At 41.1% G+C, this 22,537-nt stretch overlaps 1 protein-coding gene across 1 annotated transcript in view; it reads right to left on the reverse strand.

Annotated features, from left to right (window-relative positions):
• The window catches only part of SMARCA5 (SWI/SNF related, matrix associated, actin dependent regulator of chromatin, subfamily a, member 5), a 35,538-nt gene that overhangs the window by 10,609 nt on the left and 2,392 nt on the right, over window positions 1–22,537 (reverse strand). The window contains exons 2-11 of the mRNA XM_060246707.1: window positions 22,307–22,378; window positions 18,968–19,134; window positions 15,082–15,182; window positions 11,761–11,861; window positions 10,196–10,375; window positions 7,799–7,954; window positions 7,586–7,717; window positions 3,424–3,492; window positions 2,853–2,962; window positions 2,513–2,739 (exon numbers count right to left, since the gene is read on the reverse strand). Coding sequence (XP_060102690.1) covers window positions 2,513–2,739; window positions 2,853–2,962; window positions 3,424–3,492; window positions 7,586–7,717; window positions 7,799–7,954; window positions 10,196–10,375; window positions 11,761–11,861; window positions 15,082–15,182; window positions 18,968–19,134; window positions 22,307–22,378 — 1,315 coding nt within the window. The remainder of the gene's footprint in view (window positions 1–2,512; window positions 2,740–2,852; window positions 2,963–3,423; window positions 3,493–7,585; window positions 7,718–7,798; window positions 7,955–10,195; window positions 10,376–11,760; window positions 11,862–15,081; window positions 15,183–18,967; window positions 19,135–22,306; window positions 22,379–22,537) is intronic.

Genomic DNA, 22,537 nt, shown 5'->3' on the forward strand with positions numbered 1-22,537 from the left:
ACCTCTAATCTAACCCTGATTGGAGAAAATCATTCTCTACTGATGCTCCGGGGGACTGTTTTCAGTTCCAGCATCTGTGAAAGCCTTTTCAGGTGGCTTTGTAAAACCTTTTTAGTGACCTGTTATGTCAGATTCAAAGCTCCAAGAAGTTACTTAGAATTGCTCAACCTCCAAGTAGTGAACTGGATCAAGTCTGGTTATGGGTGCAGAATTGGTCTCTGTAACAACACACCCTAGTAAGCGTTGAGTATCCAAGACTGTGCATTCAAAGTGCCAAGAGATCAGAGAACCAGAGACTTCTCAGCATATAGTTAGCTTGTCGCCTAGCGGTGCATAACACTAAAAAAGAGCTACCAGCTGCCAGACAAGCTTAGAATTCCCTGGCTATATTACACACTATACCATATGATGATGATACTATCACATGATCTGCTCAAATTAATTACCAGGCTCAATTCAAGGTACAGGCCATCACACACCATCATTCATGGCCTCAGAGACTCATCTGCAGGACTGCCACTCCTGCTATGCCCTGTTCATCTTAACAGGGCCTACAAGCGCAACCCTACAAGTGGCAAGATCAGCAACTGCCTGTCCATGTGCATTCTCTGCAGTGATCACCATCCTATGGAAAGGTCTGCCTGAGGAGATTAGGAAGGCTCCCATCCTCCTGTGGTTTCTGCAAACTGTACACAACAGAACTGCTCAGAAGGACTTTTTAAATAGGGGAATAGGGATGCATTATAACTGATTCACAAAGATGATTCAATATATGTAACAGAACTGTGAATTCTATGCATTATCTGTTGCTGCATGTTTTTTATGTTGCTCTCACTGCATTATATTTCTACTTACTCTTGCTCTGTTTAGCATGACATGTTTAATACTCATATCTTGTTTCAGATTTCTGCGATGCTAGTCCTATTACAATGTTTATTAGATGTCTTATCCTATTGATTGTACTGACTTGAATAAAGTAATGGACTTTCTTAGCAAGATGGACTTAAATAAAAATAAATTTGTATAGTTAATCTACACAAACAGATGCCATCTGTCCACCATTAAAAGCTTTAAACATAGTGCTGCCCCATCAGAAAGCCTTGGACTAGCAAGGTAGTGAGTCATTTGTTTCATGGAAGCCACTGAGCCCAGGCTGTAGTCTAACAGGATCTCCTTCCCCCCACCTGCTCCTTCTAATGTATCAGGAAGGGATGAGTTTTCAGTTCTTTATTTCAGTAAGCTAGAAACTCCAGGCCAAAAGCTCTAAAGCCCAGACAAGCAATCTTGCTAAGAGTCCCAAAACTAGGAAGGGGGTCTCTGTGATATGGGATTTAAGTTTGGAAGGTCCTGCTAGAGAAAATGCTCACATCTGCTATCTGCTCTAGAAATCCCACCCCTGCCATTCACTTCATTAGTTTTCTGTGTACCTCTGTTTTATTATAAGGTTGGTTTTGGAGACAAGTGAACAGTTTCACAGGTTTCAAGAACCTGGCATTTCCTCACCTTTTTTAGTTCAGCCTTCTGATCTCATTTGATTCATTAGATTTCTAGCCCACCTTTCCCACAAACGGGCTCAGGGTGGGTTACAACATAACCATAAAACAATAAAATATACAATTAAAAAGGTAAAGGTGAAAGCACCAGTCATTTCCGATTCTGGGGTGACGTTGCTTTCACAATGTTTTCACAGCAGACTTTTTTATGGGGTGGTTTGCCATTGCCTTCCCCCCAGCAAGCTGGGTACTCATTTTACCAACCTCGGAAAGATGGAAGGCTGAGTCAACCTCGAGCTGGCTACCTGAACCCAGCTTCCGAACTCAGGTTATGAGCAGAGCTTAGGACTGCAGTACTGCAGCTTTACTACTCTGCGCCATGGAGCTCTTAAAATATACAATTAAATGCGTTTAAAACTATCATAATATAAAATCATTATACAGTAAAACAATGGTGTCCAGAAACTAATTACATTATGTTCCAAGTGACCCAGTAAGTCATAACTTGTCCCAATAAATTATCCTCAATTCTTGAGAACCAAGTCTGCATAAATACTTGTTTTCAGAGAAGTAACTGTATGACAGGAAAGGGTTTCCTCTGGTGTTCCTCACAGCATTTCCATTATCGGGACCAAAGCATCAGTCTAATTTCGCTATCTTTGTCAGTGGCACAGAAATTCTAGACTGACTAAGGATATAGTTTTCATTTTTATTAACTGAATTCAGTAACAACCTTGAATCACTTGATAGCCACTTGGCACAAAGAATGTTCAGAGTCCTGATTCCTCAACTATGTACTGGAATTCACACTGCCATGAGAAATTCTGTGCCTCAAAATTAAGTGACCAAGTTGTTACAAACCAGAACAAAACACTTAAAATATCAATACTGACAGAAACTTCAAAGGTAATGCAAAAACAAAACAAAAAAAGGTCAACATTGAACTTCTAGCCTGATTTTTATTTTTTAAAGGTAAGCAAATGTAAAACATGGATTCTTTTCCAAGATATAATTATTACCTTGCTCTTTCAGTTTTGGTAACAGTTTGTCCAAAACCACCATTTTGCCACTGTTGGTAACCAAATGCATATCTGTTGTATAAGGCGGGCCAGGCTCTGCTCCGTCAAAGAGGTATGGATGATTGCAACATTTTCGTAATTGCATCAAAATGTTTAGCAGTCTCATTTTGTCCAGTTTTCCAGCAGAGTTCAATATATCTATATCCTTCATTAAAATCCTTGTGTACCTGTAGTAAAAGAAAAAAGGTCAATGGATGTTCATGCTGCAAATACCATTTAAGTGCATTTTATGCGCAAAGAGTGACCCTGTTCATCTATAATCAAATTTTTAATTACTTACCATTCTCTCTGCATTTTGCTGAGGCCAACATATATTTTAACTTCCTTTTTTGGAGGCAAACTCTTCTCTACATCAGCCTTAATACGCCGCAAGAGAAATGGCCGAAGCACCTACCAACAACACAAGCAATATGAGAAGTCAACCTTGAACAATGACAACTTAATTTTGTACAAAGATTCCTTTTTATTCATAACTATGGCTTTACCTTCATTCAAGACTATAGGCTTTCCATGAAGAAGCTAACCACAGGAGTCCAAAGACCCACATCAACAATTCCATCTCCACATACTGCCTGCACAATTAGTTCTGACTATAATTTCACATTCTGCATTACATGTTCTCCAACAATTGTGAGTAGCTTTCAGGAATCTGAGCTCATATGGCATGTGGCCTTTTATCTCAGCCATAGAAATACTGCCTCATCCTATGAGTTTGGCATATCAGTTCAAGAGTACAGATGACTGATTCAGTTATCATTCTCAAAATGAACTGTATATAAAAGGGTGTGATGTAAGTTAGTGAAAGTGATACAGGAGCTACATGAGTTAACATATTCATTTCAAAAACTCACCATGTGAAGCCGTTCCACTAGCTTTTGGTCTCCCAGACAGTTGTTTGTATCAAACCATGAATCAAAGTCCTGTATTAAGTATTAGTATGTCAATAAAGAAACTTCAAAGTTTACAATTTCAATGTTAATTATTCCTAAAAACAATTGAAGGGCCCATAAGGCTCTCAGGAGTGGGGCTAAAGCAGAATTGAGACTTTTTAAAATTACTACACCTACAATTACTACACATTAATTTACAACTAGTACTGAAACACACACTACATCTGAAGAGCACCAAATCAAACATGGTATAATTTATTTAAGGATGGTCAACAAAGCACCCAAATAATTAAAACAACAAAGATCCGAGTCAGGAGCAGGGGTGAAATTCTAGCAGCAGCTCCTTTGCATATTAGGCCATACCCCCTGATGTAGCCAATCCTCCAAGAGTTTACAAGGCTCTTTTTTGTAAGCTCTTGCAGGACTGGCTACATCAGGTGGTTGTGGACTAATATGCAAAGGAGCTCCTGCTAGAATTCCACCCCTGGTCAGCAGGTAAACAACTGGCACCATTAAACTTACTGCTTCTACTCTAAGGACAGCTTTGATTAAGGCCTTAGAGGTAATAATACCGGTATGTTCTAACAGATTTTTCAAAACCAGCATTTTTGTATATTCTTTCAAAAATACAAAAGACAAGCTTTCCACCTCCTGGTAGACCTATGCTTCTGCTAATTCAGTGCTGGAACTACTATCACAATACACTGATTTATTTCTACTTTGTATATAAAGGACACAGAAGACTTTACATCGATAGTAAAAGGAGTCAACATTATGCAATAAACAGTATTAGTTACTTGGATCTGAGCTCTCTATATACTGCATTCCCCATGACTGTATCCCAATTGGATACAATCAAATTTCTGTTACATACATATGTCCTGATAAAATTGACAGGCATATTATTGGAGAAAAATTATTTTAGGTTTTTCAAACATTTCTAATATCAAGAAGAGTTACATTGGATAAGCCCATTTGCCCCAAATGTTGTCAATTTAGTCATGACTGCATTAGAAGACTTCAATTTGTAATTCATTTATATTGGATATATTATTGCATAAATGTTAGTTGACAACCCTTTTTGTGCTATCTGCACAGAGACAGACAGAAATGGGACTTTTTTGTACGAATGGATACAGTACATGTGAGTAGGGATGGGCATGAACCAGCTGACGAGCCAAAATGTAAACTGAACTTTGTCCAGTTAAAAGCTGAGCTGAGGTTTATCACCCATGTGTCTGCCAAACAAATCTCCAAGCTTTTGGACATGGTTCAGAAAGTGAAACCCACCCACAAAGTGTGGTGCAAAAATGCTAGGTAACAGTGGGGGTGGTGATGTTTTTCCAGCCTTAGAAACATGAATAGGGATCTTCAAATCTTGACAAGCAATGCTGCCAGCCAATAACAGAGTTCCTTTCCCAATGTTCACAATGGGAGAGGATAATGTTTATAGGTGTCTGATGAGTGTGCATTCCCTTTGCTTGTGGGATGTAGTGGTTTGTGACACAGCAGGTGTACTAGCACGTGAAAGAGCTTTGCTGCTGGATGTGGCAGTGGAATTGCTTAATCAACCTACTCAGGTGCTGGGGGACCTAGCTTTGCCCTGGCTTCCTCTGAGTTGCCATTCTTTTGTTTTCTTGGTGTAAAGGGTGGAAAAATCGAGATTAAATTCCTCTTTCACGTAGCAAACATTTTGGTTTAGTGGGAGTTTGCTGCTGTCAGCTTTCCCTTCCTTTTTATTACACATATACCTCACCCTATACCCCCTCCTTTTGGGTTGCAGTGAAGGGATTCCTCTTTTGGGTGCTTTTGTTTTCAGGCTTTTTTGGACCCGGGGGGGGGGGGGGGGGTTCAATTTAGCGGATGTACTAAAAGGAATGACAGGATTGCCCACTGGAAACAATGCAAGAGGCTTGAAGGCCCACTGGAGATAATGGCAGCCAGAAATGCCAACTGACTTGCATGGGCTCCATCAAAATATACTGCAGCACAAAAAAAGTTGCAAAGAAAATGCAGAATGGATTTTCCATTAAGGTCTCTGGGCCCAGACAGACTATTCTGGGACTGGAATGACAGCCACTAGCAATAGAATCGATGTTCTGGGACTGAAATGACAGCTCCTGGGAATAGACTCAGTGCTCTTGGATTGGAATGAAAGCCTCCAGAGTGGAATGATGATCCCTAGCAAGGATTGTCCCTGCCCAGTTATCGTTACCAGTGGAGGGAGGGTGGGCCCGGGGAGGCACCGTCACCCGCAACTCTATGGGTGGCTCTTGGGCCCCAGGCAGTGTGGGAGGATTAGCCCTGCCCCGCATTCACCTTCCAGTGATGCAAGGATGAGCCCAGGAAGACACAGCCACCCACAATCCTGCAGGTGGCTCCTAGGCCCCAGACAGGGCAGGAGTGTTTGCCCTGCACAGCAATCACTGTGTCAGCAGTTGATGGGCCAGGGGATAAACAGCCACCTACAAAAATGCCGGTGACTCCCAGGCCATAGATGGGGCAAGAAGGTTGACCGTGCCAAGTAATCACTTTGACAGTCTGCAGAGGGAAGGAGTGGGACTGGATAGAAGCAGGCACCTGCAAGCATACAGGTAGCTCCTGGGCCCAGGCAGGGTGGGTGGGCTTGTCCTGCCCAATGATCACATTTTCAGCTGGATGGAAGATGGTCTGGTATATGCACTCCTCAACCCACACCTGACATACCCTCAAAAGCACTTTTCAGAGGGCACCTTGCTGGACATCCATAACTCTGACCCCCAAGTCCAACCCGCACATGTGGAAGGGCATCCCAGGGTTGTATGTTCCAAGTTGGATGCCACTAGCTCACCCAAGGTCCATTCTATATACTCCTAAACCCACACCTGACATCTCCTCAAAACGCACTTTCTTGGAGATGCCTTGTTTAGGATTCTGTAACTTAGACCCTGAAGTCCAACCTTCACCAACTGGTAGGCAGAAGATGCCCTGTGATTTTGGAGCCTCTAGGAACCTGGGGAGGCCACCTTCTGCACAAACTGGTCCACAGACTGAGCCGGTTTGGGTTCATGAACCAGTTCGAGACATGCCCTGGTTCTGATTGAGAAATGAATGGGGGTTTCTTGGTTCATGCCCCCCATGAGACCATTAAATATACATTTCAGTGCGATTTTTTTTAAAAAACCCTTCCTTTGGGGGATACAGATGTTTTAGGAAAACATGTACAGATGTTTTCCTAACATCTGTACATCAAATCTACAGAAGTTCACCATTACACTTTTCATCCTCTGATATACACTTTCCATCCTTTAATATAGTACAAATACTAACATTACAATAAGTATTTGACAAGAGGAATTCACCATAACATGGTTACAAGACAGAAAAGATCAAACTAGTAAAGCAGCTTCAGGCTACAAGGGACTCTCATACAATAATTAATGAAGCTGAAAATCAGGCAGATCAAGTATCACAACAAGAGCTTTTAGTAGATACTTAATTTAAACATAATCCTGATTTTTTTCCACTGAACACCAAATTGTTTATGTAATTATGCCCATGTGAATTGTTACATGTGGGGAAAATCATATGTACTAGTAACTGAAACATCAGTCTGCAATGCAGCACAAGTTTATGAAAGATTCCTTTTGTTAGGGATAGAACAAAGTCAAATATAAAAATATACAGATATACACAGATAAATACATAACTGAAGAAAAGCAGTGACTAGGTTTAACTGAATGGAAGAACAATTCCACAGACACTAAAGGAAATTACTGAAAATTTTTGATTTGAAACTGCTGGAGCCAGCATTTGCCTGAGCAGGTACTCTGTTTCTTCTGATTCAAAATTTTAAACACAGACTGAGTCTGAAAGTCTTTAATAAAAATGTCTAAGGAAAGGCTTACATCTCAAAATGGCTACAATGGAATTGTGACTTACTACGTACATCTGCACATCTTTAGCCTATCTTTTAAAGATCTTAATTCATATTTTCATATTTGGTCATGTACATGATTTTGAAATTTCACATTAAAACGATGGTTACAGGTATATCTTCAATCTACTTTGATTCATGAAGCTGTGCTTTGTAGCCTTTGTGAAGCTATGAAATTTAAGTATCCTACACAGTTTGGTATCTTACCTCTGATGAATTAAAGACATCCGGCAACAGAAAATTAAGAAGTGCCCAGAGTTCATGCAAGTTGTTTTGCAGCGGTGTTCCAGTTAACAGCAACCTGTTAGTAGTCTTGAATTCCCTTACAATTTCTGACAACTGAGAAAATAACAGTCATTAAGAACTTAAAAGAAACATGCTTGCATAAAAAGTTTATGTTCACAGCATGTTTAAAATTACCTTTGATTTTTCATTTTTGATCCTGTGAGCTTCATCAATAACTAGGTATCTCCAATTAAATTTTTTGAACACAGATTTCTCTTTAATGAGCATTTCATAGGATGTTACACAGACGTCCCATTCACCTGGCAGCAAAACATCCCGCACAAAGGCAGCCTATTGAAAAAAGACTATTAAATAACAACTACAATAATATTAGAATATTTACATCCACCTCTCCCATGACAGACTCAAGGCCACTTACAAATCTTGATGTAAATTATACCACACAACAGTTTATAATAATAATAAACTTTTATTTATATCCCGCCCTCCCCGCTGAGGCAGGCTCAGTTTGTAGTCTTTAGTAAATACAAACAAAACAGAGAAGCAAATCTAGCTCCATTGCCACTACATGTGCTCAGCTGTATAAACTTCAATATAAATGCACTCAAAACCGCTTCTAAACAAGACAACTTTACAGTGCCTCCACTAAAAAGAAAGTAATTAAAAGCTGAGGGACAGCCTTTTCCAGAAGCTTTGGAAACCTCTCTCTTGAAATGAAACTTTAATATTAGCTAAGGGAATCCTCAAAAGATTTAACCAACCAAATCTAGATTACAAATGGTTGTATTCACGATCCCCGGGATTCTGTCAACATCTACTAGGAATACAAAATGAACACTATCCATAAAAATTTGACCAAGCAAAGCATCCGCCACTTCTACACACAGGCTAGAGAGATTTTTATTAGCAAAGAAACAAGCAAAATTGTCAGCTAACAGACACATTATTTTCTTTTTAGGATTCCACATTAAGAGTAGATTCTGAATAACTTTAAATAATGGTGTTGGACATAATTCATCTGATGCAATAAGTAGCTAAATAAATAAGTCCCTCCCCTGCTATCATTGCCTCATCATATGCCTTCAAATGAGCTCTTCCAACCTTCTTCATAATCCCCCAGCCAGCTAGTAAATCAAGGGGCTGCAGTCCTACATAAGGATGAGAGAAGACACAGCTCTGTAAGTAGCTTCAGAGAGCTGGATAATCCAGTCCTCAAGGATAAGACTGATCAAATTGTCATAGAAGATTTCAAAATACCACTGCAGTAATCTGAAAACCAGTCACATCCATAAACCAGAGTGTGAGCCATCCAATTAATCTTGTTTCTCTAAGGAAAGGGGGTATTTTAACCATCTGGGCATTAAGTATGCAGTGGTCTGACCATGAAGAGTGCATTATTACATCAAGCTACTTTGCCAAATTGCTTGGCACAAAAAAAGAAGGTACAGAGGATCACCTCATCAATGCTGCACCACAATAACCTGGAATAGAACCCAGGCTCCAATGAAATTCTAAGCTTGCCCTCATGAAGCAACTTCAATATGGATACTGCAAGTATGATAATGCAGTTAGTCCCTAACAGTAAGCCTGCTATCAACTCTACCACCTCAGTCAGGCTGACAGTAAACTAGCAGAAGCTTCAAGCCATCCCTAGCACCCATCTCCACATATAGACCATACAAACTGGCAACTGCTTTCACTAGTAATGTACAAAAAAACCTCTCAGAGAACCATATAATAGGCCCACCAGTATGGGGCTGGCAAAACCTGCAAAAGAGTTACATAGTCTCATCCAGTTGGGTTTCAGACATAAAAACCCTTCCTCTAGCACTAGACCACGCATACAGGAGATTTTATTTCTATCTGATCTGACATCACACAGAAGCAAGTTCAAAGCAGAGATTGAAACCCTTTTATCATGAACAGAGACTGTATAATTTGCAAGCTGACATGTCTCCCGATATCTAATAACATCACCTCTGTATTACTTTGATCATATAAAGCCCCAGATGACATCAACTGATCTAAAGAGCAGATAACAACCGGGCCTACCATACTAGCAACCATGGTACCATGCAAAAGAGACTCCCTCCTCAGTGTGCCTCTTTCTCAAACCAAAACAAGCCAAGCCAAATTACAAATCACAACTTGCCAAAATCAGAAAGACATGCTGATAGGCAGCATCTCCGTAAGAAGTGCAGGGAACACTACAACAAGAATATGCTCCCTCCCACCTGCCCACTCTCTTCAACTTACTCAAGACTGCTGAAACATTTTAAAGGTTTTTAAGTAATTTTTAATATGAATATTTACAAAAACTATAAATAGCAAAACCAATTTTATATAGAATAAACAGAATAAAGCACAACTAAGAAAAAAGAACTGAAGATGTAAAGACACCTTATGCAGACAAGCATGCAATTTCAAAAAAGTACATTTTTTCCTTTGGATATTTTCTAATATACAAGTTTATGTATCTTTAATCAACCAATTAAAATACATTAACTAAGAGGCCTTCATTTTGTTAACAACCTTAGCAAAACAAAAAATATTGAAAAGTTCCATACTTACTCGCTGCTCTTTATCACCTATCAAACATACTGCCCGAAGGGTTGGCACCCATCTTTTGAATTCATTCATCCAATTATGCAAAGTTGATTTAGGAACCAGTACCATATGAGGACCAGGAATGTTTCTGTAGTGTTTCATGTACCCAAGAAGAGAAATTGTTTGCAGTGTCTTTCCTAGACCCTTTAAACAAAAAACAAAAAAACATAAAAAAGCAAACTTAAATTCAGAAGCATTTAGATAATTAAACAGAAAGCATTAAAATCAATTATTTACACATTCATATATATATTTAAAATAGAGATTATAGGATGTGAAAATCAACTGGCATACTTCTCATAAGTAATTCACAGCAGCGTCTAAAAGCCAATTTCCACATTAACTAGCACATGGGACATGTGCCACACATTTATCACATGGGATCTGGCAAAAAAGGGGGAAGAGAAAGTATCATGGAAACCTTAAAAACACTCAGGAAAAGCCATGTATTCGAACACCAGGTCACATGACAGCATACACGCCATGAATGCATTCATGAGGTACCACTACACCACCAAATTGCTACGAACCAGGATTGCTACAAACCAGCTGAGTCATCTTCCTAAAGGAAATTAGGAAGGTATGCCTGTTATTTCATCCAAGTCACTGCCTTCCAAGAGGAAAGTCAAGTGAGTGATCCATAATTCAGTACCCAAGAGCTTTTCCTCATACCATCTGTAAATATTTCTGAATGTGAAGTGTGCTCTTATAAATAGAAAAAATTCAACAGGAAAGCATTCTCACTTCCATAAAACAAAACGGCTGTTCTACAGCTGCTTACCTTGAGGCACATCAGCAACTGAAATCATTCTGTACTAAAAAAAATACTAGTGCTACTAGTATTGCCAACTGTTCCTAGAGATATGCATGAACCTAAAAAGAGTGGTTCCATGAACCAATGGTTTGGGGTGGTTCATGAACCAAACAGGCCCCACCTGAAACAAACCAGTCCAGGATGTTTGGTTCTCCCTTTCTCCTGGCCACAGCTTGCTACAGAGAAAGGGGGCAGTGACCATCCTGGAAGGAACTTCTCTTCCATTTTTCTTTTGGCTGTGGCTCCCTGAGGCCAGGAGAAGAGGGGGGGGGGGGAGAATCACCTGGAAAATGACTTCTTTCTCATTTTCTCCTGGCCTCAATTTGTCAAGGCTGGGAGAAAGGGGGTGGGGATCTTCCTGAAAGGGACTTCATTTAACCCTTCGGTTTTGCAAAATTGAAAGATTAAATGGCTTACAACTGAGTGGGTCCACCACTCAGCTGTTAGATTTAAATGGCTGGTCCCACACAGCCAAACTGGCCAAAAGTCCAGTAAATGTTCAGGGAAAGCACCTTCCCCAAACATCTGTTACCAAACTCTGAACTCACCCAAGTTCAGCCTGAATTTTGGCTCATAAGCCAGTTTATGCTCATCCCTGTTACTACACAACTAGTGTTGTCCAGTGTTAAATTTTAGCCATGTCATTCACAATTAGGTATGTAGCAATTATTTAATTTGATTTTAAAAATTTATTTAAAATTGGAATCTCCCATACCATTTCATCTGCTAGTATACCATTGATGCCATTTTCATACAAAGAAATAAGCCAGTTCAACCCTCGGACCTGATAATCACGCAGTTTTCCCCATTTTACATCTGCAATGAAAACAGAAGCGTGCATTATAAAATATATTTAAAGACATCACATACACAAGCATTATTTATCCAACACTAAGCCTAAATAGAGGGAGATATTAGCAGTATCTGAAAAAAAAATATTGATAGTAAGTTAACTGGTTATAACAAAGATCCCAGGGCATGTGAAAAAGTCCTATAGGGTTGACAGAACGGCTAACTTGTCAAGTGAGATAAAGGAAAGAGAACACGATTGAAGGAAAGTGTGCAGAAAAATGGAAAGCTGAAGAAAGAAGATGGGAAGGAGGTAGACATCAACATGGAAGGTTTCAGTTTTATCACTGTAGGTGAAATCTTGAACTGAGAGAAAGAAGGGAGAAAAGAGCAGGGCAGATCTTAACAGGGCATCAGCAACAGAGAAGATTTAAATATTTTTAGAATATGAATGGATCAAGGAGATGCAGCAATGTTGCTTAGCCACACAGACAGCAGATAAAAAGGGAAATATTAATAACTTTAAAATAAAATTATCCAACAATTCAGCTGCATAAGCGCATGAACACAAGACCACAAAACAAAAGAAATTAGCCAGACTTGAGGTGGAGAGAAGCAAATATTTGAACTTAAAAATGTTCAACGTAATGGCAACCCTGAAACTTAGTCCTGATAAGACAGAGGTGCTCTGAGTTTGTAGAAAGGTAGAGCAGGGACTTCAGATCTCCAGTCTTAGATGGGGTTATACTCTCTTTGAAAAACCAGCTTCAGTTTGGGAATGTTGTTTGACACAGCAGTCACCTTTGAAAACCTGGTGGCTGCACTGGTTCGGAGTGCTTTTGCCCAGCTCTGGCTGGTGTGTCAGCTGTGTCCATTCCTGGATCAGTCAAGATCTAGCCACTGTGATCCATGCCTCAGTGACATCTAGACTGGACTATTGCAATGGGCTCTAATTAGAGCTACCCTTGAAAAGACTTCAGAAGTTGCAGGTACCACTGAATACTGTGGCTAGATTGCTGGTTGGGGCCAGGTATCAAGAAAACATGACCCCAATATTACAGCAATTACAGTACCTGAAGGACTGTGTTCTCCTATTCATTCCTATCTGGAAATTAAGGGCATACAAAGAAGCTCATTTGGTAGATACACAACACTGGCAGCCCCATGATAATAGAACAACCTCCCGAGGGATAGATAGAAAGTTTAATACGGTCAAAGACCAATCAATTGAATACAAATAACTTAATAAGATACAGTCAGGCAATAGTAAAATGGGAATAAAACATACACAGTATAAAATATAATTAGGCAATACTATAATGAGAATAAAACATAGACAGTATAAAATATAATTTCCTCCCCAACCTCCCGAGGGAGGTGCACTTAGTCCCTTCACTTTTGATCTTCAGGAAGTGGCTGAAGCCAGTTTTATTTGATCACATTTACTAGTAGTCCTGAATTAGGATTTTAAATTTTAATGTATTTTATTTATGTTGTAAACTGCCTTGACTTCTGTAAGGAAGAAAGGTGGCTAGTAAATGGTTTAAATAATAATCTAATGTATCTCCAAATAAAAGACAATCTAAAGCAAGGGTGTCGAATTCATTTGTCATGAAGGCAAGATTTGACATTAATGAGACATTGTTGGACCAGGCCATGTGTTTCATAAAATGTAATGCCAGGTAGTTATATATAAACTTTATATAAACTAAGGGCACAAACACAAAGATATTTTTAACTTAAAATAAAACATGCTTAAAACATCAGCATGCAATATTTTGTTTTACAGTCTCTGACAAATGTCACCTCTTGCCATGAATTATTGTATCAAAAACTGCAGACAATGTCTGTGCTGTACCAATCTTGAATATGCGATTCAGGAGTTTTCAGGTGTGCACATCTGTTGGTTGCAAACCTACTTTTGATTTATTGACATTCATTACAGAGATCTCATGGGCAATGCTTTGAGCCTAAGGCCCAGAGGAAAACAATGAAGCAGCTAGCATTGTGAACTTTTGTACAGAAGCTGCTTCATGTGCTAATCAAGAACATGTGAAGGCACCATGACACAGACTGAGGGATATGTGCTTGTCTACAAAACTATAGTCTTCCCCAGAAAAATAACTACAACTCCTATGTGGCATTGCAAGATCTGAGAGACAGTCATGTAGAGTGCTCAGTGTCAGCCTACTTACTATCTGGGAAGTCTAAGTTCAAGATCACCAATCAAAGGAAAATGTGAAAGAAAAATCAAGGGGAAATTGCTGAGTAAATCTGGGCTGCACACACACTCTCTGCCTAATGCTGGCTTGTTATTGCTCTTCTAAATAGTTCACATGCTTTCCTATTGAGAAAGACTGGAGGACATAAATACAGTGAAAAAGAGGGGAACCCAGTTGTACCCATAACAAGCCTAACAAAACTCACTCACTCTCTCTGTGTAGCAAGGCAAAAAGCTCCTACCTTCAATATAATGTTGCTAGCCTTAAAAGTGCTTTCTTTCTAACTCTCCCGATGGTGGGGACTGGGCAAAGGAAGCTGGAGCTTTTTCCTTCCTTCTCCAGGGGACAAGGAAACAGAGGAGCTTCAACCACGAAAAGGAAGAGAGGCTCAGCTCAGTAGCTCTGCAGGATGATTGATTGAGCCTGGCAAATTTAATCAACACAGCAGAGCTATACAGCCAAGCTCCTTCATTGGCTGACGCTCCTCCTCCCTCCTCTTCCTTTTAGGAAAAGGGAGGGGGAAGAGGGAAAGAGCAGGGAGAGGCTGCTTTGCTGGCTGGCTTATCTGGGGAGAAACACAAAATGGTGACCAAACAAAGCAGGAAAGGAACAGTGAAGCAGACAACAGCGAGTTGCTTGAGGGTCTGATAGGAACCCTCTGGGGACCGAATCTGGCCCATGGGCCATATGTTTGACACCCCGATCTAAAGTTTTGTTCTGTATGTCCCAGTTTTAGGTTCACCACAAGATGGGATCTGCAGCTTTAATATCACCAATGAGACAAATGTCCTCTCAAAGGAGACCCCTGCACCCTCTACACTGATTTTCACTCAGCAAATGGGCAGACTTCTTTGCAGTAGGCTTTAACATTTCTTTTCCTTTGGCGAACTGCAATGCTCTTCATAACAGGCATTTTACGGTTTACTGCTGCTGAAGTTTGATTTTCTGCTATTGTAAAATTTCTTCAGGATTTGCTCAGTCTTAAATTTATAAACACAGATTTTGTTACAAGAGAAAATACATACATGATGGAGATTCTTCAAATCGGGTGCATACATTAGTTGTCTTTGAGCTTTCTGTCAGCAGCTCCTCATCTTCCTCTTGTTCAGTCCTCCGATGCCGGTAGCTAAAAGCAGTATTTGTGGAAACTAAGAAGCTACAGAGCTTTGCAACATGCACCAAAGCATGTAAATTTATTAATGCCCTTTATGAACTACATAGCAAATTTCTTAACTTAAAAAAACAGCAACATTAAACTACAAATGCTCTTTAGCCTAATATAAACTGGCCTAACACTTACAACTAATATTACTATATAAAAATGTATAATACATGTATTATTAAACATGATATAGAAAGAATGAGGATGCTTTCCCAAAAGCATGATGTTAAAAGAATATTTTGTTCAAGTGTAAAATGCTTTCCAGCAGCATAAGAACATAAGAGAAGCCATGTTAGATCAGGCCAATGGCCCATGCAGTCCAACACTCTGTGTCACACAGTGGCAAAATTTTTTATATACACACACGCACACAAACTCTGGCTAATAGCCACTGATGGACCTCTGCTCCATACTTTTTTCTAAACCCCTCTTGAAGGTGGCTATGCTTGTGGCCGCCACCACCTCCTGTGGCAGTGAATTCCACATGTTAATCACCCTTTGGGTGAAGAAGTACTTCCTTTTCTCCGTTTTAACCTGTCTGCTCAGCAATTTCATCGAATGCCCACGAGTTCTTGTATTGTGAGAAAGGGAGAAAAGTACTTCTTTCTCTACTTTCTCCATCCAATGCATTATCTTGTAAACCTCTATCATGTCACCCCACAGTCGACATTTCTCCAAGCTAAAGAGTCCCAAGCATTTCAACCTTTCTTCATAGGGAAAGTGTTCCAGCCCTTTAATCATTCTAGTTGCCCGTTTCTGCACTTTCTCCAATGCTATAATATCCTTTTTGAGGTGCGGCGACCAGAACTGCACACAGTACTCCAAATGAGACCGCACCATCGATTTATACAGGGGCATTATGATACTGGCTGATTTGTTTTCCTAATAATTCCCAGCATGGCGTTGGCCTTTTTTATTGCAAACGCACACTGTCTTGACATTTTCAGTGAGTTATCTACCATGACCCCAAGATCTCTCTCTTGGTCAGTCTCTGCCAGTTCACACCCCATCAACTTGTATTTGTAGCTGGGATTCTTGGCCCCAATGTGCATTACTTTGCACTTGGCCACATTGAACCGCATCTGCCACGTTGACGCCCACTCACCCAGCCTCAACAGATCCCTTTGGAGTTCCTCACAATCCTCTCTGGTTCTCACCACCCTCAACAATTTAGTGTCATCCGCAAACTTGGCCACTTCACTGCTCACTCCCAACTCTAAATCATTTATGAACAAGTTAAAGAGCATGGGACCCAGTACCGAGCCATGCAGCACCCCACTGCTTACCGTCCTCCACTGTGAAGACTGCCCATTTATACTCACTCTCTGCTTCCTACTACTCAGCCAGTTTTTGATCCACAAGAGGACCTGTCCTTTTACTCCATGACTCTCAAGCTTTCTAAGGAGCCTTTGATGAGGAACTTTATCAAAAGCTTTCTGGAAGTCAAGGTAAACAACATCTATCGGGTCTCCTTTGTCCACATGTTTGTTCACCCCCTCAAAGAAATGTAACAGGTTAGTGAAGCAAGATCTTCCCTTACAGAACCCATGCTGAGTCTTCCTCAATAACCCGTGTTCATCAGTGTGCCTACTCATTCTGTCCTTGATAATGCTTTCTACCAACTTTCCCGGTATTGAAGTCAGACTGACTGGCCTGTAATTTCCCGGATCTCCTCTGAAACCCTTTTTTTAAAAGGGGGTGACATTTGCTACCTTCCAGTCCTCAGGAACGGAGGCAGATTTCAATGAAAGATTACAGATTTTTGTTAGAAGATCCACAAGTTCAACTTTGAGTTCTTTCAGAACTCTCAGATGTATGCCATCCGAACCCGGTGACTTATTAGTTTTTAATTCGTCCATCAGTTATAGGACCTCCTCTTTTGTCACCTCAATCTGACTCAGGTCTTTCAACACCCCTTCCAAAATTAGTGAGGTGGGCAAACGCACACTGTGGAGGCAAAAAATTCATTCAGCTTCTCAGCCATTTCCCTATCCTCCTTCAGTAATCCTTTTACCCCATGGTCATCCAAGGGCCCCACTGCCTCCCTGGCTGGTTTCCTACTTCTAATATATTTGAAGAAATTTTTATTGTTGGTCTTTATGTTTTTTGCAATATGCTCCTCATAGTCCCTTTTTGCCTGCCTGATCACAGTCTTGCATTTGATTTGCCACAGCCTGTGTTCCCTTTTACTAATCTCACTTGGACTGGTTTTCCACCGCTTAAAGGAGTCCTTCTTACCTTTTACAGCTTCCATTACTTTGTTTGTTAACCATGCAGGCCTTTTCGTATGCCTGTTTGTGCCTTTCCTAACTTGTGGCATGTATTTTATCTGAGCTTCAAGGATTATAGTTTTAAATAGTCTCCAAGCTTCCCCAAGGGTTTTGACTGTATTTACCTTTCCTTTCAGTTTCCTCCTCACATGCCTCCTCATCTCAGTGAATTTACCCCTTTTAAAGTTAAACGTGGTTGTGGCGGTCTTTTGGGGCAACTCCCTATTTATACAAACAGTGAAATCAACAACATTATGGTCACTGCTCCCAAGTGGCGCAATCACTTTTACATCTCTCACCAAGTCTTGGCCGTTACTTAGGACCAAATCCAGGATCGCCCCACCCCTGGTAGGTTCTGAGACCATCTGCTCCATAGCACAGTCATTGAGAGCATCAAGAAACTCAATCTCTTTCTCTCGACCAGAACACATATTGACCCAATCAATCTGTGGGTAGTTAAAATCACCTATTATGACACAGTTTTTACGTTTAGCCGCTATCTTTAAGCCTTCCATCATATTATAATCGTCTTCTCTCTTTTGATTTGGTGGGCGATAACAAACTCCCATAGTTAAATTTCCTTTTGGGCCCTCTATTTCAACCCAAAGCATTTCTAAAAGGGAATCTAATTCTCTGACCTCAGTCTTACTGGACCGTATATCCTCTGACAGACAGAGCCACCCCACCTCCAACCCTTCCCTCCCTATCCTTCCGATATAACTTATATCCAGGAATCACCGTGTCCCACTGATTCTCCTCATTCCACCAAGTTTCTGAAATTCCCACAATGTCTATGTTTTCTCCCAACACTAAACATTCCAATTCACCAATTTTACTTCGAACACTTCTAGCATTTGCATACAAACATCTATAATTTCCCAGGCAAGCTAGGTCCGCCACCTTCCTCCTGCCGCCTCGAGACTCTGGCAGACAGTCCATGCTGTTTGTCACCATCACAGTGGACAACTCTGATCCGTTACCCGGTAGAAAAATAGCAGCCAACCCTTCATCTCTTTGAGACGAGTCCTCCCAAACCAGAGACATTTCATCTCCTGTCGGCTTTAAGAAAATGACCATTTTCTTACCATTCACAAGAAAGCTATGTTCAAGACCAAAAATGTACACAGATTGTATTTAAAATATCCTCACCCAGGACAACTAACCATCAATAAAGATATGTATAAATATCATAAACATGAATAAACATCACAATATTAAAACAGTTTTACCAAACTTAAGTCTCTCAAGTTTTTCATGCACACATATGTATTTTACATCACTGGTCCCCTGTATCAGGCTATTACGGACTTTGCCGTAATCATTACTTATTTACGTAATGATTTACTCAATTCATACAATGTCATTTACACATGTACAAACAAAACCACTTCTGTAAATGACTATTTTAGATTACCACTTATCTGCAAAAAGGGGCATAGCACCTCTTCACTGATAACCAGCGTAAAAGATAATACTCACTCTCCAACTGATAGCAGATTTTGTTTCTCATCTTTCTTTATTCGTGGCCGTCCTGGTTTCATTTTCAAGGGAGAGGTTGGAGTCTTTTGTGCAGCAGGCTGAATAAAATGAGCAAACAATTCTGTTTGCTTCAACAGATACTCAAATCTGTTTGCTCGATCTGTTTGCTGCAAAAAAATGTGTCAGATGTAGACATATCAAAACTCAGATGCTAGAATTCTATTACCATTCAGTATTTCAGAGTCAAATGAATCCAGTCAGACCAATGAAAAGAAAATTCACATTTCACTCTAAATGTGAAAATACACCCAGCATCCAACTCTTGTTTCCAATATTACATTTTGGTACCAACTCAAGAATCCAGATTTTTCCTGGCATCTATCATGTATCTATTACTTTCAACTTAATGAAGTTGAACTGTTACTTATCTCTATTTCATTTTTACAGGTAAGAGACAGAAATGATCCAAGGAAAGAACTAGGGAAAATGAAAAACCATCACATACCCCAAGGCAAAAATGAGCGTGTTCCAACATGCATCATATATCCTGACAGCCAAGTGTGGCAACATCTGCAAATACTTAAACCTATGGATTATAGCAGTGGTGGCCAACGGTAGCTCTCCAGATGTTTTTTGCCTACAACTACGATCAGCCCCAACCAGCATGGCCAATGACTGGGGCTGATGGGAGTTGTAGGCAAAAATACATCTGGAGAGCTACCGTTGACCACCCCTGGATTATAGCTGTTTAGACAGAATAAAAGATTTTCCTGCAAACCTGGAGGACCCCTCCCCCTGGCTTGCAGAAAAATCTGACTTTTTTAAAAAAGGAGGGTGAATTTAAACCACACCCCAAAGGAGCAGCACTGTCTGCATCTGTATACACAACATTCCTTGGATGTCCTGGAAGTATCTACTCTTCTCTCAGCATGCAGCAGATGAAGGAGTGGGAGGACAGGAGATATCCACTGCCATTGTCATCGTTCCACTCAGAGCAGCAGAGAGAAGGCAATGCTGACTGTCACAGCAGGCAGAACAGCAGGTAGGAAGCAGCCAGGCAAAGCACTGCAGAGCAGTGACAGGTAGAGAACTGCCTTCATTGCCACTATTGTGCACACTAGCCTCCCCTGCATGGACACAACTTCCAGTACAACACAGGCACCACTTCCTCCTCTTCCACAACAGAAGCTGCAGTTAGTAATCATCTGCTAGAGGAAGGTACTTTTCAGCCCTTACATGCTCAACACTCTGAGGATTGGGAGGGGAGCAGGCAGAGTGCTAAGGATGGGGGGTAGTGAGTAGAATGCCCGGACAGGGCTGGCAAGGCAGGCAAAGTAGTGAGGAGGAGGATGGGAGGGCACAGCAGGATGGGGGTGAGTCAGCAGAATGGCAAGCATTGGAGTCAGTTGGCATAGATCAGACTGAAGAAAGATGGTGCAGTGGAGGGTAAGGGGAGACATTAGAAGTAAGAGACACATGGTATTAGAGATAAGGGAGAAGGCATGGCCAGCACATCCATTAGGCAGCCTTAGGCGGCTTCCTGGAGCGCAGTCCAGGAGAAAGGGTGCCGATTTTGGCCCTCCCTTCCACCCCTGGCCTTCCTCACCCCTAGTGAGTGAAATTTACAAGCTCTGGCGTGGTTCATGCTTGAAGCACAGATGCAGTGTGGGAGGCGGAGCTATGGCAGTTGTGGTAGGCTGTGCTGTGCGAACTGTGCTGCTGCTAGCCAAGCCTGCCCTCACTGGGGGCAAGGGGGGGAGTGCACCCAGTATGGTGGGGAGGGGTGCTGTGCCTGGGGCACTGGCCTTGTGCCGGCCCTCTAGCATCGGCGCTGGGAGCAGGACTACTGTATGGACAGGAAAAGAAACATAGTATACCAGAAACAAAAATGCTCAATACTCTTAATACTGAAAAGGGGAACTAGCATGGTTCAGAACCCAAAGATATAAATCCGACTTCAGTTACATCAGGAACATCACCTGACAGTATTTTTGAGAACATAACATTAATGTTACCAGTTCCAACTTCTTTGACTGTATATCTGTGTTTGTGTCATTCAAATTCTTTTGGTACATATAAGAAATTTTGGTTACTACACTAAAGCTTTAAAACTTGAAATACATTTCACTGCTTTTTGCACCTAACATTTGAACACAGCTTCAAGAAGACAAGAAGGGGAGAATGCCCCCTTCGGGAGGGGGGAGAATGCCCAAGATAAAGAAGGTAACTGAAGACCTCTGGATGCCAGGTCCAGAAGGCACTTGCGAGCCTTCCTTCTCCTGCCTCTGTCCTGGGCCAATTAAGTTTTTAAAGCACTGCAGTAATGCCAGACCAAGAGATACCCACGCAGCTGACAGTGCTTTAAGATTATCAATTATCCTTCCGACACTTCCCAGGGGCAAATGGCTTATCCCAGGGCCTTCCTCCTTCCTGCCTTGAAAGAGTAAGGGGGAGCAGATCAGAAGGCTCCAGAGATGGCCAGCAAGGAGAGAGGCTGGTTAGCCCAAAGGGAAGCAGACCCTCAAAGGCTTGGCAGAGGAAGGGAGGAGGGGAGGAGCTGCTGCTGCATGAGTGGTGCTGGGGGGAAGAGGGAGAGAAATGGACCCTGGGCACATCAATTAATTTAATTATGTTAACTGGCACTCAACCTGGCCCCCTAGAGCCCCCCCCCCCAAAAAAAAAACTGTCTAAGGGGTTCCCCTCTGGTAGAAACCCAGGGAAATACACTGAAGTTCACACTGGTCTGAGATCATTGCCATATATACTGCAGTTATCCTTTTACCTTCTCTGCTGAGACGCAGATAAGTAAAAAAGGATAGTCACAGAACTCCTAAGCAGCAGCAGGCTCCTCCAAAGTCATTCAAGACTTTCATAGTCTTTTGACCTTTACTGGAAAATATGACGCATGCCTAGTGGGACCACCTACAACTGACAGCAGTTGCCCAAGTGCCAGGTCATAAATTCCATAACTGTCCATTTCTCCCTTCAGCTTGGTGTCTGGATAGCTGCTAGGCAGGACACAGTAGGGCCAGCTTGCCGCAGCACTTTACTGAAGGAAGAATTCTTAGTACATTCTCCCAGCCACCTCCTTCTGACTCCACTCCCATCATGCCTGTGGAAGGTATAATGTGAGAAAAGGGAAGCACAGGAAATGAGGGAGGATGATGAGAAGAGAATTAGAGCAGAAGGCAAGCAGGCAGGTGATAGTGACCATTTCCTCCAATTTTATTTGCATCATCAATACAAGCAATTTCAGAGGAAAAAACCCTTCAGATCAACTTTTCACCAACTTTCTGTTATTCTAAACCACTGTTCACGGGGAGGGGGGAGAATACAAACCATTTTTTCTTCATAAGTAGGATCTGGTTCCTGGTTTTCCTTTTGTTTTCCTGATGATTCATCAACCATTTCCTAAACAGAAATAAACAAAAACAAAAGATAATTTCTTAGAAAAAGAATAGTAAGCACTTACTTTTGTAGTGAAAGAACTGTTTTGTAGTCTTAAAAACATTTTTTATAACATTTTTTAAGTCAGGTAAACTTACAACAAACAGGCTGTTCTATCCAGAT

Source organism: Heteronotia binoei, chromosome 9, assembly GCF_032191835.1.
Source record: "Heteronotia binoei isolate CCM8104 ecotype False Entrance Well chromosome 9, APGP_CSIRO_Hbin_v1, whole genome shotgun sequence".
In the NCBI taxonomy this organism is placed as follows: domain Eukaryota; kingdom Metazoa; phylum Chordata; class Lepidosauria; order Squamata; family Gekkonidae; genus Heteronotia; species Heteronotia binoei.